Source organism: Lineus longissimus, chromosome 17 (assembly GCF_910592395.1).
Source record: "Lineus longissimus chromosome 17, tnLinLong1.2, whole genome shotgun sequence".
Lineage (NCBI taxonomy): Eukaryota > Metazoa > Nemertea > Pilidiophora > Heteronemertea > Lineidae > Lineus > Lineus longissimus.
In genome coordinates, this window is record NC_088324.1 from 1,197,955 (window position 1) to 1,216,440 (window position 18,486).

The 18,486-nt window shown below is 43.6% G+C and overlaps 2 protein-coding genes across 4 annotated transcripts; one reads left to right on the forward strand and one right to left on the reverse strand.

Annotated features, from left to right (window-relative positions):
- Positions 1-557: 557 nt before the first annotated feature.
- LOC135501566 (grancalcin-like) lies at positions 558-13,266 on the reverse strand. Of its 3 annotated transcripts, XM_064793725.1 has the most exons (12): positions 12,601-12,828; positions 11,610-11,660; positions 10,813-10,875; positions 9,648-9,808; positions 8,934-8,993; positions 7,744-7,840; positions 7,269-7,293; positions 5,222-5,243; positions 4,229-4,379; positions 3,692-3,820; positions 2,675-2,748; positions 558-1,520 (listed from the first exon to the last, which is right to left on the reverse strand). In XM_064793725.1, the coding sequence occupies exons 1-12, from the start codon at positions 12,716-12,718 to the stop codon at positions 1,494-1,496; spliced, it is 978 nt and encodes a 325-aa protein (XP_064649795.1). In that variant the 5' UTR covers positions 12,719-12,828; the 3' UTR covers positions 558-1,493. The 3 variants fall into 3 exon arrangements, with proteins under 3 accessions (XP_064649795.1, XP_064649797.1, XP_064649796.1); XM_064793727.1 differs by lacking the exons at positions 11,610-11,660; positions 12,601-12,828 and adding an exon at positions 13,232-13,266; XM_064793726.1 differs by lacking the exon at positions 11,610-11,660.
- An 804-nt stretch (positions 13,267-14,070) lies between these two features.
- On the forward strand, positions 14,071-17,992 carry LOC135501878 (leucine-rich repeat-containing G-protein coupled receptor 5-like). Its single transcript, XM_064794275.1, has 3 exons — positions 14,071-14,158; positions 16,082-16,215; positions 16,721-17,992. Exons 1-3 carry the CDS (start codon positions 14,156-14,158, stop codon positions 17,799-17,801), a joined length of 1,218 nt encoding a protein of 405 aa, XP_064650345.1. The 5' UTR covers positions 14,071-14,155; the 3' UTR covers positions 17,802-17,992.
- Positions 17,993-18,486: the final 494 nt, after the last annotated feature.

Here is an 18,486-nt window from a genome sequence, read left to right on the forward strand (position 1 = left end):
GTGGAAGCGCTAGGCATATCATGCTTACTCAGAAAGAAGCCTCTCCCAATATTATTTCCGCCACGAGTTTCATTACATTTGACGTATTTTCGATGATTAAGGGCAAAAACGATTCACGTGCGGGGAGTGTCACTCACGTACAGATGGATGATGGCCCCAGAATTTTGCTCCGAATGAACCTACATGATTAAGTCTACGCCTTGAACATATGTAGTTTGTAAGTTTGTAAGAACCGTGTTCTTTCATTGTGAAATAGCTTGTCGATACTGCAACTGTGGGATTGAGTAGGGTCTAGTTGGTGAAAACGATGACTTTCGTATGAGAATTTGTGCACTTAAGGTTTAGGGAGATGATATCCTTTCATGGCAGTTGAGGTCTCTGTATGAATTAGAATGCCTTATATATTGATTGACAACTTATAATTGCTATCAAACACCAGGTTTCTCCAAACCTTCTGGTGGCTTTTTCAGACGTAAGACATCAGTTAGTCATGTTAGTCTACAACGACAACGCGAAGTGATTTTTACTCTACTGAAAAGCAAACTATAACGTCAAAATCTGGACTATATAGCAATTTATTTTCAACTTTCTACATTTATGGCGGAGGAGATATTTACGATGATACTCTGAAAAATGTTCTCGACTGGAATTCTATCGACCAAAAGGATGTGGAAGGCAAAATAAATATCATTGAATATAATGATAACATATAAGGTAGAATGGGGTACAAATAAACCGGGGCTACAATTACCCCATTCTAACCTACAAAACAACATGGCTGGAATCATTTCAAATTCCATGAAATATCAATTAAATAGTGCATTTTGTTGTTGATAAATACAAGTATAAGTTAACGAAATAATAATTTTTTTTGAAATCCAACTCCTTGAAAATAAGTTTTTGAAGGTTCTCCACATGGTCTCATCACAATGTTTTGAACCATAGATTGAGCATTTAAGACGGCCAGGGAAAACAGCGACTTAACCGTGCGGAAAAGTGTTTCCAGACCTACAAAACTTGACATTTTATAATACGATGAATTAAAAAGGCAATTTTTTAATGATAACATAATAAACGTGATGACAATACATCCTCATGCAATCAAAAATTCCTCGTGCACTTTGAAAAGTCCCCCTGATATTGTTCTGATCTAAATCCTGTCATGGATCGCACTATCGCTGTTGGATGAATTCAACACACTCCCAGGTAAATGTTCGTGGATTGACTGACATCAGAAAGTCAAGAGAAACAAGACTACAGCTACATGGACGGAAGGAGTTCTTTGGTATATAGCCCGCGGCGTTATTCATGGTCTCTCGCTGCCGGTGTAGAAGTTTAAAATGTCCTAGGATAAAATGTCCGGGAACAAAGGATTCTATTATGCGCTTCAATCTCTGAGCTATTGACGGTCAGGGTCTCTATAGAACCATATTGCAGAATACAATAGGGCCGGACACTTTTTCCGGGGGGACACTTTTTACTTTTACACCGGTCTACAGACACATCACACACTGGATGAACTGAAAAGAAAGAACAAATCATTACAACATTGGTCCTCCAGGCAAAGTAATATGTCTAGTCTGATGTTCAGTCTCCTCCAAGGGATCCGCAATATCCAGACAGAGAAACCTGTCTTAGTGACTTTGGTCTCCACCAAGTGAACCTCCAGGCAGAGAGACCTGTCTTCTCTGAGGTTAGTGACTTTGGTCTCCACCAAGTGAACCTCCAGGCAGAGAGACCTGTCTTCTCTGAGGTTAGTGACTTTGGTCTCCACCAAGTGAACCTCCAGGCAGAGAGACCTGTCTTCTCTGAGGTTAGTGACTTTGGTCTCCACCAAGCGAACCTCCAGGCAGAGATACCTGTCTTCTCTGAGGTTAGTGACTTTGGTCTCCACCAAGTGAACCTCCAGGCAGAGAGACCTGTCTTCTCTGAGGTTAATGACTTCGGTCTCCACCAAGTGAACCTCCAGGCAGAGAGACCTGTCTTCTCTGAGGTTAGTGACTTTGGTCTCCACCAAGTGAACCTCCAGGCAGAGGGACCTGTCTTCACTGAGGTTAGTGACTTTGGTCTCCACCAAGTGAACCTCCAGGCTGAGAGAGCTGTCTTCACTGAGGATAGCGTCTTTGGTCTCCACCAAGCGAACCTCCAGGCAGAGAGACCTGTCTTCTCTGAGGTTAGTGACTTTGGTCTCCACCAAGCGAACCTCCAGGCAGAGAGACCTGTCTTCTCTGAGGTTAGTGACTTTGGTCTCCACCAAGTGAACCTCCAGGCAGAGAGACCTGTCTTCTCCGAGGTTAGTGACTTTGGTCTCCACCAAGCGAACCTCCAGGCAGAGGGACCTGTCTTCTCTGAGGTTAGTGACTTTGGTCTCCACCAAGCGAACCTCCAGGCAGAGAGAGCTGTCTTCTCTGAGGATAGCGTCTTTAGTCTCCGCCAAGTGAGCCTCCAGGCAGAGACCTGCGTGAAATGGGAGAGACCACTGTTGGCGCACAGTACAGCGAAGCGTTATTTAAGCTTGTACAGATATATATCTGTCACTAATCAAACCCGAGTGAATCCCCTAATTGTGTACGCACATCAGACCCCGAACGACCAGCGATTGGACCCCCCAGCTCCTACCTCCCCCTCTATTCACATGCAAGTGGCAAGAGAAATTTTCTGAAATGGCACTTACATCATCATAACCGAATTCTGTTCGTCCTGTCTCTTGGCCGTTGTGGTTCATCCGGTCACGCGCACGAAAGGCTTCTGTAACATGAATATAGCTGGATCAATAAAAGTGGGGTTGACTCGAGTGTCGACAGCATACCAGATTCTATTCACTGCACGTGGCATCTCGGCCAACGGTAATGAGGATAGGTGGAGACATGTACGAGTGCGTGCCACTTGTCTTGGTTGATGTGACATGGCTCGTGACAAACACTATATTTTGTCTACTAATGGTTAACCTCTCCTGTTGTGTGTGTAGCTGCGGGCCTGGCGTACTGCCAATGTCAGGTAATTTTTCGTCCAAGCCTGACTGACTATCAGGCTTTGCTCTCACCTTTGTATGCTCAGAGTCATCGAGCTGTGCTCTCACCGGTGTATGCTCGGAGTCATCAAGCTATGCTCTCACCTGTGTATGCTCGGAGTCGTCAAGCCATGCTCTCACCTGTGTATGCTTAAAGCCATCAAGCTCTGCTCTCACCTGTGTATGCTCGGAGTCGTCAAGCTATGCTCTCACCTGTGTATGCTTGAAGTAGTCAAGCTATGCTCTCACCTGTGTATGCTCAGAGTCATCAAGCTATGCTCTCACCTGTGTATGCTCGGAGTCATCAAGCTATGCTCTTACCTGTATATGCTCGGAGTCATCAAGCTATGCTCTAGTCTGTGTATGCTCAGAGTCATCAAGCCATTATCTTACCTGTGTATGCTCAGAGTCATCAAGCTATGCTCTAGTCTGTGTATGCTCAGAGTCATCAAGCCATTATCTTACCTGTGTATGCTCAGAGTCATCAAGCCATTATCTCACCTGTGTATGCTCAGAGTCATCAAGCCATTATCTTACCTGTGTATTCTCAGAGTCATCAAGCCATTATCTTACCTGTGTATGCTCAGAGTCATCAAGCCATTATCTTACCTGTGTATGCTCAGAGTCATCGAGCTATGCTCTTACCTGTGTATGCTCAGAGTCATCAAGCCATGCTCTTACCTGTGTATGCTCGGAGTCGCACTGAAAGTGCCACAAAGTCATCAAAGGCAATAAGGCATCGGCCGTCATCTAATGCACGCGAGTAACGTTTGAGTAGTGTTGTTACGGCTTTCTGAGAAAGGTTGTACCCTGTAAATCAATTACAAATCTATAGATCAAAAACTTTCGCGTTGCACAATCATGTTTTTATATTTTGACTTCAAAATTGAGATATTCATAATGCAAAGATTTCCCTGACTTTCCCGCACTTAATCTGCTTGGTGTATAACTTGGTCTGCTTTGGTGTGGAACCAAATTCTGTCTCTCAAGACTTTATAAAATCATCTGACCTCACGATATTGAGTGCAGCATGGCTGGTTTCTCTCGAAGATTTCAATAATCACACAATCATTTTACCCCAGCTTCTCATTCAATATATCAAACCCGGGAAACATTTTGATTGAAAATATTTTCCCTCCGATCAATCAAACAATAGGCCAATGAAATCGACCAACTTGCCGGAGGTCGCTTGCCAAGAAATTTCATCAAACAACCCACCAAATTTCCTCATGGTGATATTAAGCAGCTCATTCGCCTCGACAAAGCCAGACCGATCCAGGTCGTACGTTGTGAACAGTTGATGCCAGTGAAGAAGACATTGCAACAGCTCTTTGAACTCTCCGTACTGCATGATACCATCCTTGTTACGCTGGGAGAGGGTTAAAGATAATCGTGGTTCTGTGATTTCTTCCCATCCTTCCAAAATGAGCCCAACATCGTTATTTCACAATCCTGTGTACGGGTATTAGACACTTGGTTGGGGCAAACAGCCCTAGGACCAACTTCATGGTACACACACGGCAACTTTTGTCCAAACCAAAATGCTCAGGGCATGGTTGTTCAATTATGTCGCTAACGCTGGCGTTAATTAAACTTGGCGTTATCTATTTCAGTTAAGTTTCTAACGACTTCTAACGCCAGCGTTAGGGATAAAAATTGTTTTGAACAACCTGGCCGTGTTCTGTTCTTATGTTCTATGTGAATACTCCTTCCCCATTTAAATCCAAATTCTGGTGTAGACAGCCTGGAGCTTTGCCCGGTTCTACACTTCATATTCTAGATGAAAACCCTCACCCTTCCCCATTTAAATCCAAATTCTGGTGTAGACAGCCTGGAGCTTTGCCCGGTTCTACACTTCATATTCTAGATGAAAACCCTCACCCTTCCCATTTAAATCCAAATTCTGGTGTAGACAGCCTGGAGCTTTTGCCCGGTTCTACACTTCATATTCTAGATGAAAGCCCTCACCCTTCACCATTTAAATCCAAATTCTGGTGTAGACAGCCTGGAGCTTTTGCCCGGTTCTACACTATATATTCTAGATGAAAACCCTCACCCATCCCCATTTAAGTCCAAATTCTGGTGTAGACAGCCTGGAGCTTTTGTCCGGTTCTAAACTTCATATTCTAGATGAAAACCCTCACCCTTTCCCATTTAAATCCTTTTTTCAACGCTAATGATAAACAATTATGTCAACTGCTAGAAGGATACGTCCAGCATCATTATCATGATCCTGAAAGACAACAAAGGGGAGGTTAATTTTTCACTCAAGGCATGTTGCCACATGATCACGGTCTTTCAGTATATCCCAAAGATACATGCTATTGCAATGATGTGGGGACACCCTAAACTAAGAGCCAAGAGCCAAGAGCCAAGAGCCAAGAGCCAAGAGCCAAGAGCCAAGAGCCAAGAGCCAATACTCTTATTTAAGAGCCAAGCGCCGCCAGGAAAGCCACGAGCAAAGGGAAAATATAAGCAAATGAATATAATTATTATATTTTGGAGCCCGGGGCCAACAGGTGCTCATGAATAAAGTTTTTTTGTAACCGTTTATGACGTTGTAAGACATCGCCGCCTGGACAGGCGTGGGGTTGTCTGCAGCCTGGATTTTTTATCGTACTATCGTTACGCCGTCTGTACAATACGGTGTACATTGAGCCTGCACTTCATACACTCTGTCCAGTCACACGTGTTTGTCATTCGGGCCGTCAAAAATGGATCCGGATGGGCATGCCAGCTCCCCATAAAATCGCCTGGGGCCTACCAGCGATTTTACGTTGAAAACAATAGCACTTGGTAGTAATACCGTCGTCGGTAAAACATAAAACAGTATATATTGTGGCTATTATTACGGCGGTCTCTAATGCATTTTACATGCGAAAAACTGGCTATTCTTACGGCGATCATTTTCCCTTTTGAGCCTTAATCCTACCCCAAACCTAATCCAGACCCTGTCCCTTACTCCTAACACTAACCCCTCCTTAACTCTTCTCTAACACTAATCCTTGTCCCCTAATCCTCAGTTTAAACCCCTTAAAATCGCTGAAATTTTTGTTGTTACGGTACCGTAAGAATAGCCACTTTGATAATATTATATGGCTGGTGGTTGCATGATACGGCTCTCGGTCGATCAGATCACCAACATGCATGCAACAGTACAGTATATGATGTACAATGGCGATGTACAGCAGGACCGTGGGGAGGGGGGGGGGGGGGGTTTTCCGTTTCTACTTCTGAGGGAAAAACCCTACCTTTTGCAAAATGCACATTTTTGGGAGTGCCCCCTTGCCCTGCCATGCCCCCCCCCCACCCCCTCTAAATCGGCCCTGTATTGGCCCTGACCCACTATAAAGAATGGATGATGCTCCAAGTGTAGTCCCGCGAAATCGCAAAGATCACATGACCTGCTATCACGTGTTGGATATAACATTGACCAGTAGGACCGTGTCGATGACGCAGTGATAGAGAAGTACGTACGCCTATCTGTCCTGTAAACAAAAGTTGGTCGTGACTTTTGGCTCTTGGCTCTTGGCTCTTAGGTTTGGGTGTCCCTATGGAGTGGGCATCAACTTATAGTCAACGAAAAACTTAAAATTTAGACGGAGGTGGAAATTGTCCGTTGGCACTCTGTTGATTCGCAAAACTTATTTGGTTGTATGTTCTAAACGACTTCATGTACAGATCTACAAATTTGAGTGAAGAACCATTGACCTATATGATTAGGTTTGGTGGCAAAACCTCATAATTGAAAATTTGTTGATTTGTCACTTCGTGAAAACAGCGATGAATTATAGGTTTTCAATGCGCATAGTATATCGAAACACACTCTAGTGGGCTCGTGTTGTAAATAGTAAACAAACCGACGTGAATGATAAAGTTACAAAATGTCAAACAGTTTTTCTCCACTTTAATAAAACATTTTTCAAATTTTGAAAAAGGAAATGTGCTGTTTACCAACTGGAGCTTGTCCATATAACAGCGGATTTCGGGTTTTTCTGGTAGATTCTGCGAAATTTCCGAAATAGAGAAATTATGTGGAGTAAAAGCTATGCGTTGTTAATTATATGCACAATTAGAATTTATTCAATAACAGACGGTTAAACGGACATGCGCTAGGAATGGCTGCGTCCTTTCCAACAGAGTATGCTTCGATGCGACATAGCATGTTGACATAAAATTGATCAAGGTGACTTTTGACCTTCCAAAAAAGTCATTCCCCTCCCCCCTACAGTTTATGTTTGTCAATGATCGCACTTACTTGCAAAGTTCCATGCTCCAAGAGACTGCAATGAGGAAATGATCAAACATTACAGTCATGAAGCTGTGAAATGCTAAAGGGTTAACGATCAACAGACGACAATTTCATTGAGTGCACTCTATTCTATGTTGTTACAAAAGGTCAAAACAGACCTACATCTGATGAATTGGATTCAAAACAGTCGATTGGTTTTCTTCATTTGACACTGTCTGAAGAATCATTTCACTGCCAGAGCAAATCAGGGTCGAACTTCAAGTACGCTACCAGTACTGCTAGAGACACCTAGCAATTGAAAAAAAGAACTGAAAAACACCTGTAAAGCCGAGATATGTGATTTGTGAAGCCAGGATCGTTTACAGAGCTTGTTCGAAGATGGCGCTTGTGTATTAACTCCAACATTTACCTGGCTGCTGGGGGTCAGGCACTGAAAGGGTTAAAGGAGTCGGCTCACTTATGAATATCTGGTATCACTTACTTCCATAGAAGTTCTTGATTTTTGATTTTTGATTTTTGATTTTTGGATGCCTGTTCATGAAATTGTGAAGTTCCTCTGCTTGGATGCCTCCTAGAGTCTGCCAAGAGAAGTCAACACATTCATCAAATATCTCATCAATCAGGGCGTTCTCTTCAATGAGATCAGGCTCATCCAGTGGTGGTCTGTCCTCTAGTTTTATTGCAGGTGGCGGTCTGGGCACTGGCGTGAGACAAGACCACTAATGAATATTCATAGGTTGGAGAGGTCGAGGCCTATCAATTAGACGAGTGCATGTTTTTAACTCTCAAGTACATATTTGGAGAGGTATTGAAAAATTATTTGTTGTGGCAAGTCTACAGATATAAAGAAATTATTTGATGAAAAAATTAATTTCGAATTTTGCTAATTGGGTAATAGGGGGCGTGTTTTGAGTTTTTTCTGCCAGTTGGCTGAAAAGAGTGGAAATATCAAAGTCTGTCTAATTTGTCGATTATCAAAAAAATTCCGTGGTCAACTACCAGTTTATTTTTCACCATTTACTTGCCCGACTGTCCGGAATAACATAATCTAAATTTCAGATTCACAACCCCACGCAGTATTTGATGCGTCGCGGTCAAACATTGACAATCTAACTGCTAAAAGGCTTAAAAAATCAATTGTGATCTTGCCTCGCGTTATATCAGGTTGGCAAGGGTAGTCTGGGCTCCCCTGGTATCGCATGTTAACAAGCGTAGTCTGGGCTCCAGTGGTATCGCTTGTAAACAAGGGTAGTCTGGGCTCCAGTGGTATCGCATGTAAACAAGGGTAGTCTGGGCTCCAGTGGTATCGCATGTATACAAGGGTAGTCTGGGCTCCAGTGGTATCGCATGTATACAAGGGTAGTCTGGGCTCCAGTGGTATCGCATGTAAACAAGGGTAGTCTGGGCTCCAGTGGTATCGCATGTAAACAAGGGTAGTCTGGGCTCCAGTGGTATCGCATGTAAACAAGGGTAGTCTGGGCTCCAGTGGTATCGCATGTATACAAGGGTAGTCTGGCGATAGTGTTGTCGCATGTGGAAATGGTGGGGAGGAGCTCCTGACCTATCGGAAAGTGCACGTACTATTAGATGGACGACCCATTATCAGTATGTCTCATGACATGCACAGTTTAGGGATTTTAACAATGTATGGAGCTATGAGGAATTACTTACCGGGTTGGCGTACTCATTGAAGTCTCTTTGGAATTCCTGTTCCGTATTGAATGCAAGTGCCTGTGACGGAAAATAGAAAATAGTTATACTGTGATTAAAATCTTAGTGTGAAAGAATTGTTTAGTCCCCTTTGTCTGAGTAAATCCACATCATACCACATCGATTCACTAGGGTAAGATGTGAAATTATTACCTTGGTCTCGACAGTCTTGCCTGTTAAAGATTCAAACTGTTCTATGCAAGCACACCGGCACATTTTCATTATCATGATGATTGTGCAAGTTTAAGCTATCCACGGAGTGAATCTTGGGTACTTTCCAGTTTGAGTGCTGCAAGTAACTACAGAAGTTACTAAATCCCTTCCCAGTAATACTGTCTGAAGTTTCATCTTGGTAATGTACCCTACCGTGCTAAAATGCTCTAGTTGTAGTACTGACACAGATCTACTGAAAGGTTTCAGTATAAACTGGGATTAAAGTGCAAAGCGGGATGCTGTATTTGAAATATCAGACTACAAACACCAGCGTTAATAGGACTATTCCAAGACAACCCTATTCGAAGCGCGACATCATCCCCCACCTCTGGGGGAGGTTGAGAGGCAGCCACTCAGCACATTGAACTCAATTATGGAGACAACAAAGTGGTTAAGCAGGGATTTGAACCAATCCTTTCAGTCAGAAGTCCTTGGCTGTAACCACTTTTCCACTATGCTCACCTGAGAAGGGTTTATACTGAAGACATTCTGTTGAAACTGGTTGCCATAGCTTCCGTAGACCTGACTCTGTTGGCTGAAGTGTTGATACTGCTGGTAGTGCTGCTCTTGCTGCCATTGGTTCTGCATCATCTGCGTCTGGGCGTGGGGTGGCTGTCCGTGGCCTGGAGAAATACATAAATATGTACACAGGCAAAAGTCCACTGATAGTTGATGGCCAATGTACGTTCCATCCACGGGGGTCCATTCATGGATAGCTGATGAAGGTTCTCCATCACCTATCCATGGATGGAACGTTCATGATTAATCCCCATTAAATATCCTTGGATGGAGACTTTTGCCTGGGTATATTTACAGTAACATGATCGCTTCAAATTCAGCTTCTGAGTTCAAATTAAAGATCGAAAAATTTCTCAAATATTTATTTTTGTGTGTTACAAAATTTCGTTCAGTTTTCCAATCAAAGAATACTTTTTCACAAGTTTAGGAAATTTCCATTCAAGCAATATTCAGTTATTTTTAAGGCCAATGGAAACTTGTTTAGATAAATCTGCGCAAAGAACTGGTGTATAGAAATAAGTCACAAATCAGTGAATATCATGATTGTAAATACACGTTGAGTACATACCACTAACAGTTATTCATATGACAAGTACCAAAAATAAAGCAAATCATGTTGTATAAGGTCAATGTTTACATACTTTGACTCGGAGCAGTGGGAGGTGCCGTAGCGTTCGCTCGTATAATTCCAGGCGACCACGGTTTATGTTTATAGGGCTCAAATTGAACATGAGTTGGAATACTTTCTGGTTTGTGTACCGATAAATACTTCATGAATGTATCTTTCAACAATGCCGTAATTAATGGCCAATAACAACTGCAATGTTAATTTCTGCTGTAAACCACCAAATTTCTGCCGGCATATTATTGCGACTAAGCGAAATCCACCCGACAATCACAAAAATGTACTTTTAAAGAAAAATACATTTTGTATTCTGCCAAAATTAAAGTTGCGAACATTTTATTTTTAATTCAGAAATTTTCAAAATTTGCAAAAAGGATGCAGTTAACATAACTGGTCCCTGTTTACTTGTAGGACTGACAAAAACAATGTAAGAATGGAGAATACCTTGCAGAACATGATCAAGTGGGTTAATTATTAACTTACCCTGTATGGCGGGGGGAGGGCCATGGTGGTGGTGTTGTGGAGGCGGTGCATGCTGCTGCCGGCCTGAAGTGAAAACAAACGTTACATTGACAAAGCCAAGAACAAAGGTCAGGAGTAAAAGCAAAGATAAGGCAACAAGTAAAAGCGACGAGTAAAAGCAAAGGTCAATAGGAAATGGGAAAAGAAGCAAATGATGATCTAGCTAGAGGCCTGGGAGATCAGTGGGCTAGTGGGTAGGGCACTGGGCTTATAACCAGAAGGTAGAAGATTTGACTCGTGGACAGATGGTCATTGGCATGGCTCGATCTCTGTGTCGTTGAGGAAGACACTTGGGGAGATCATGGAGTGAGTGGATAGAGTGTTCGACTACGCACAAGCCGAGATCACCATTTGTGTCTTGCATTTTGCTCGCTTTTGCTCTCTGCTTGCACAGACAAAACAGACTACATGAATGGCTGGTTCTCAGAAATTGATGCTTTAAGGAAACTAAATATAGAGCACATTTTTCCCACGAATAATAATCGATTCGGATGTAACCGCACATAATAAGATTCACAATATTTTGTCCGAGCCCTACGGTCTCTCACCTACATGCGTAATCCCCCCCTCCCTGCATCATTGAAAAACCAGTCTGTAACTGTAGTCAGTTTTGTCGGTGCAAACGGAACATAGGTTAATTGTGACCAGTATAGTATACCAAGTTGCCAAGCTGCCTCACTTCAACCATGAGCACCCATTAAATACCCTTGGGAGGCTTATTACATTCCTCGCGGAATGCGAAATCGCGAGATGCCAACCTCGATCGGTGAGAGTACCATCCGCCACCGAATGCACTGCAAATATGGAACCTGAAAAGGCGAATATTCATGAGACATTAGAATAACGAGACCTGTCCATGCTTGGTGCTAGTGACCTGGCACGTGTAAGGCTGACTCACGATGACACTTGACAGAGAGCTATTGTCCTACTTTGACAGTATCAACCTATCGCATACTTAGTTGACTTGTATGACACAAGTTTGGTACATCTCGCTTGAGAATTGGGGACGCTGGGCTCTTTTGGATAAGGCAAGGACGGTTGTTTCTGGCCAAGCACGGGCCTAAGGAGGTTAATTGGCATTTTCAATTTATCAAATGGCCTTTACTGATTCACGGTCTTTATCATCAACACGGGCAAAATCCAATAACACTGTATTTTAGGTTTCTAACATTAGAGTTAACCAAAGGCACCTCCATTTTGGATAGAAGGGTAACTCGTGCCAAATTTCACCATATAATGTTTTAGCTGTTTTTGACAAATGACTACGTCACTTTCTCATAAATCGGTAAGGTTTTCGAATCGAAATGCACGTTTTCTAGAAATTGATGGTTTAATCCCGCCGGGACGGCTCGCTTTGATGCCGTTTTCGTTGATGACGTCACAACATGAACATTTTCGCGGTCGCGGTGGTTTACATTCAGCGATTTTATGATAAATCTAATCAAAAATGGAAAATTTGAGCTTTACATTCGTGATCAACAATTAAAAACGGACGTATTTCCGCAAAGTTGTAAATCACATCATAGTATCACTTTAAATTCTAAAGCAACGAGAACTCTTTGAAAACAAAGTGAATTCCCATAAACTTTGGAGGTTGTTCTACACACTCCCACACTTGAAATTGGCATCACCTCACTTTGAAAGAGTTCTAGCTGCTTTCGGGTCCGCCTTGCAGGCTTCGGGTTCTAGCCAAAAGGTTGGTGCCTCTGGTCAGCCCGTAAAGGCCTAACATTCAGCAGGTGTACTTGCACTTTGCCTTCTTCCCCTTGTTGTGTCTTTTGCTCTTTCCCTTCTTGTAATCCACGTCAAAGTCATAGTCATCATCTGAGCTTGACGACCCAAATACTTCCTCAAAGAATTCGCTCATACTCCCTTCTTGAAGGTACTTATCAAGTTGCTTGTCAAAAACTATATGACATGGATCCGGCGAAGACGTTAGATATGTACAGATGTATGATTATTAGCTTCAATACCACCAAGGCCTTTGCAGGTAGGTTCATAGATAGGTGTTTTTACGTTACAAGAATGTAGGTCATCGTTTATCATCCAACAATAGGCAAGTTCCGCAGCCCCTACCAACGGCAAAATGGGCCTACAATGTACGAATGTCTCTCTCGTCGTCGGGTCAAAAGCATTTACGTTCAATTCATATTATGATACTCATCTTCTAAACTAAGTGGTAAAACTATAAATTTGAAAATAGCATATTGCTGATGCTCATATCGAGGCTGCACACCCAGTGCTCTGTTTAACAAACAAAAATGGGGCACACTAGAGGGTGGATTTGTGGCGAGGCTAGACTGAAAATGTTAGTTGTTTATTGTTATAACTAATTTAGTACGTCAATCCAAGATGCCCTCTATTATCACCTCACGCTAACCACGTGACATCCATGGATCTCGTTTTTTCCGGCAATGGTCGTTTCAAAATGAAAAAATTTGGCCAGAGGGGTTGTATTATGTGTCCTCTCTCCTGGGAGCTTTCGCTGATGGGACTGGCAGGAAATATCGGGGCTACATCTGGGCAAGAGAGTATTGCTGTAGCACACTGTGCCGTCTCCAAACAGAATCGCAGAGGCGTTGATTTCGTTTCTCACAACGCCTCCACTCGTAAGTTCCGACCATTTTGAAAAGCAGTACTGCGGATATAGAAAAGGAAATATTTTTTCCATTTGCAAAGAGGCTATCGCATCACCACTAAACCTGCGAAATTTATAGTTCTCCATAAAATCACCTTACGACCCTCCAGAATTAGATTTTGTTTTGTAATGATCGTATTTTGTTATTTATTGATAAAATAAAACGTTTTGTAAGAGAAAGTGGCGCTAATTAGGCTTGAATAAGACTTACAGTCTGAACTGGTGAGGCAGTATATGACGTAGGATTATCAAACACCTGAATCTCATGATGCCGATATCCAAGATGGCGGCGATTGATCAATTCCAGTGTCTGAATTCTTTCGATAAGGTACTGTGCGAGTCTAACATATATGAGGGCGTTTGAAATATGGCAGAGGGACATTGTTTTATTTTTGTTTTGCGCGTTTCAATTGCCTGTAGCCGGTACAAAATTAAACTCTTCCCTGGAGCCAGCCTGCACAACCAACATAAATTGACCATGACAAACAACTCTGCATTCAACGTTTGTCCCAGAATGCTTTATGTATTAAATAGAATGATATTCATCTCGAGAATTTGCATAAGTAGGTCATGATCAATAACATGGAGATAAAAAGCGGCACTGGCCTCCATTACAGCGTTTCGTAGCGCTCGGGCGGTCGATCTGTGGTAGAACTGGCTGATGAAATGGTAGGCTCATTTTCACTCTCCTTATATCGCCCCGTGTTATTATCAGCAAGAACCTCTCTAGGATCTCCCACCCCTTCCGGCATAGCCTCGTCACCGAGAGGAATGTCAGCCTATGGTCCTTACAACGGCCTTGTTAAGAAGTAGCCGTTGGTCTCGAGGGTGGATTCGCTCGGGTGGCGGTTGGATGTAGTCCTACGGTCTGTACAGTGGCCTTGATAAGAAGTGGCCTCTGGCCTTGAGGCTGGATTCGCTAGAGTGGTGGTTGGGTGTAGGCCTACGGGGGTCTGTACTGTGGCCTTGATAAGAAGTGGCCTCTGGTCTTGAGGCTGGATTCGTTGAGGCTTGATTCGCTTGGGAGGTGGTTGGGTGTAGGCCTACGGTCTTTACAGTGGCCTTGTTAAGAAGTAGCCTTTGGTCTTGAGGGTGGATTCGCTCGGGTGGCGGTTGGATGTAGGCCTACGGTCTGTACAGTGGCCTTGATAAGAAGTGGCCTTTGGCTTGAGACTGGATTCGTTGAGGCTTGTTTCGCTTGGGTGGTGGTTGGGTGAAGTCAAACGGTTTATACAGTGGCCTTCTTAAGAGGTCGCCTTTGGACTTGCAGCTGGATTTATTCGGGAGGTGGTTGGGTGTAGACCATCGGTCTGTACAGTGCCGGCCTTGATAAGAAGTGGCCTCAGGTCTTGAGGCTGGATTCGCTCGGATGGCGGTTGGGTGTATAGGCCTACGGTCTGTATAGTGGCCTTGTTAAGAGGTGGCCTCTGGTCTTGAGGCTGGATTCGCTCGGATGGTGGTTGGGTGTAGGCCTACGGTCTGTGTAGTGGCCTTGTTAAGAAGTGGCCTCTGGTCTTGAGGCTGGATTCGCTCGGATGGTGGTTGGGTGTAGGCCTACGGTCTGTATAGTGGCCTTGTTAAGAGGTGGCCTCAGGTCTTGAGACTGGATTCGCTCGGATGGTGGTTGGGTGTAGGCCTACGGTCTGTATAGTGGCCTTCTTAAGAGGTGGCCTCAGGTCTTAAGGCTGGATTCGCTCGGATGGTGGTTGGGTGTAGGCCTACGGTCTCTGTAGTGGCCTTGTTGAGAAGTGGCCTCTGGTCTTGAGGCTGGATTCGCTCGGATGGTGGTTGGGTGTAGGCCTACGGTCTGTATAGTGGCCTTGTTAAGAGGTGGCCTCAGGTCTTGAGGCTGGATTCGCTCGGATGGTGGTTGGGTGTAGGCCTACGGTCTGTATAGTGGCCTTGTTAAGAGGTGGCCTCTGGTCTTGAGGCTGGATTCGCTCGGATGGTGGTTGGGTGTAGGCCTACGGTCTGTATAGTGGCCTTGTTAAGAGGTGGCCTCTGGTCTTGAGGCTGGATTCGCTCGGATGGTGGTTGGGTGTAGGCCTACGGTCTGTATAGTGGCCTTGTTAAGAGGTGGCCTCTGGTCTTGAGGCTGGATTCGCTCGGATGGTGGTTGGGTGTAGGCCTACGGTCTGTATAGTGGCCTTGTTAAGAGGTGGCCTCTGGTCTTGAGGCTGTATTAGTTTGATATCATTGCTTCGCCAGTAACTGCTGGTTTTCGACGATTGATCTCCAGGCAGTTTCACACAATCTCTCACCGTGTGCGTGATATACTTCGAAGGAATTGGTTATCAAAATAGACCAGCATTTGAAGCATATTGCGGTGCATGCAAACCCGGATGGACTTTGTTTATATGAATAGATATGAATGAGATTCCATAATTGTCATGTTCTGAGTACGGTCTTTGATGTACCGCTGTGCTTTTGCGATCAGGTTAATGTACGCGCAGATGGACAGGGGGCGCAATTACGAATGACCCATTACACAATTAGAAAGGTTTTATAACAGCTGACCTCTAGTTAACGATGATATGCGGGAGGTTTAGTGATCAGGGTTTACGCGTAAGTGTTTTTTCGGTTTCATTCCAGTCGATTGTTAGCATAGTGACGGGGTTGTCCTTCTATTGTCTCCTTGTTATCCTCGTCCACACGAGTGCCGATTTCCAGTGCCCGTGTAGGTGCGAAACGAAGACTGGGATGACGACTGTGGATTGTACAAACAGGTTGGTACAGCACTACTGAACAATGGCACCTCCCTAATCGGGACACTCCCTCTATTGTGGACATTGATGTTGGTCTGAACTGGTCCATTTCATTTGACCCAGTTTTCCTAATGGTCGATATTAATGCAGGTGAGAACCAATTTAAGGCTTCCTTCTGCCCCATGCACGCTCTATTTGGCCGGCAAATATTTACACTACGTTTGTCATAAGAGCAAGATATACGAGCGAGTCTTACATATTGTTGTCTATAGATTTTCAAATATTTTAGTTCAAAGGATAGTTCAACAATTGTTGAACATTTTCAGTCGGACGGAATTCGGAATGCTATGTCTCATTGCTTGATCAATAAATACTACTCAAGTATTTTTAAAGGAATGATATAGCACCAGAAAAAATGATGGTACTTTCTACGGGATGATTTCCGGCGCAGAGCATAGTCGTAATGCGCGCATTTATCGTGGTAATCGCCTTAGGTATTGACTACTGTTTCTATATTTCTTTCAAGTGACCTCTATAACAAAGTGCCCAACCTCGGTCCAAGGGACGGGTCAGCATCACTGACAAGATTCAAGTTCGTGTTATTCAAGAACAACCAGCTGACTTCAATCCCAGCTTATGCGTTCCGGGGTTTGCGCATCGACTCGCTCCGCTTTACACAAAACAATCTGACATCCATACACCCAGATGCGTTTCGGGAGATGATTAAATTGTCAAGTCTATCCCTCGACTCATGCGGCTTGACTGAGGTCCCGGATGTCTTTCGAAACAGCCCAGAGATCGCATCTCTCAACTTTGAGGACAACAAGATTACCAATATCCCCATTGGGGCGTTTCGGTATGCTAAGGCCTTGCAGTCGCTCAATCTGAATAAAAACCCGCTCACCTTTACCGCAGGTATGTTTAAGGGCTTGGAAGCGTCCCTAAAAAAACTCGACATTGCCGAGACAAACGTCGAAAAGGTTCCAACAAACGCTTTGGCCTCTCTTAGAAACTTGAGACAGTTGTGCCTGAGTGGGAATCGTCTGTTGTCCGTCAATACCATATTTGGAAGTGACTCCCATGACGTCACGTCACGTGTTGGCCTCAAAGTGGAGTACGATTTCTCCTCGAATATGATTCAAGACATTTCAGTCGGTGCGTTTCGTGAACGACCGGCACCTGCACTGCTCAAGTTGAACAACAATAACCTGAAGAGTTTAAACTTTATAGGCGACCCATGTTTTTTCAATGGGACCTTCCTTATGCTTCACGGGAATGATATCAAATGTAGTTGCCAAGACTACGAAATAAACAAATACCCAGACTTGACCGTGATGGGCGCCTGTGATATACTTCCGGCGAAATGCATTGACTTTCACAAGGATCAGAAATTTGACTGCGCATGCCGGAAGTGGCACCTTGCAAACAGATATGACATTGAGAAAGGAACGTGTCCGGTGAAATTGACAACTACAGCAGGTATGCCAGATGGCGCTACTCCTAAAGTCGGATTTGTAGAATCTGGAGCCGATAAACCGAGCATGCGTTTGATGAACTTGACTGTACATATTCTGATTCTATTAAGATTGTCAATTTTCACCATCTAAGGCATCATGAGGACATTAAGGCTCGACCATATAAGGTATCATCAGGGTGCTGGATCAGGGTGCTGGATCAGGGTGTGTCAATGACTGTTGTGATTTCTCGATAAAGTCATGTGCTGTACAGATTTTTAAATGTTGCTTGTGATAATAAAAATTTGGGACTATCTTATAATAGACCAATCGTTTTGGGTTCATGTCTCTTGTTTAGATTTCATAACTCATATTTGTTTTTCATGCCAATTTGAGATTCCCGATTACGAGTTGCGTCGTATTCCGAGCATAAAATTCCATATTCGATGTCTGATTCATAGATTCATTTAGACAGGTGACATGTTATGCTACGGTAACATTAACGGAGATTTATTTTGGCAGAAAGATTTCGCGATAGGAAGAGAATTTTCTATTATGAGATGAAGCATGCCCAATTCAACAGTTTTTATTGGCATTGGAATAGCTGGCACCAGCATGACCAAAGAGGCATCAAAGTCGGGTGGCCTGATGCGGCAAACACTTTTATTTGTCTTGCAGCAGGCTGGATATACCTTTCTGAGGCCACTGGCCACCTTGGGCTGGTGACAGCTGTTTTATAGTTGAAGATATCCGCAACGGGAAGGAAGCACCTGTTTGTATGGGGAACAATTGAAATATATGTTAATTTATATTTAGATTATAAACTTTCCAATTATTA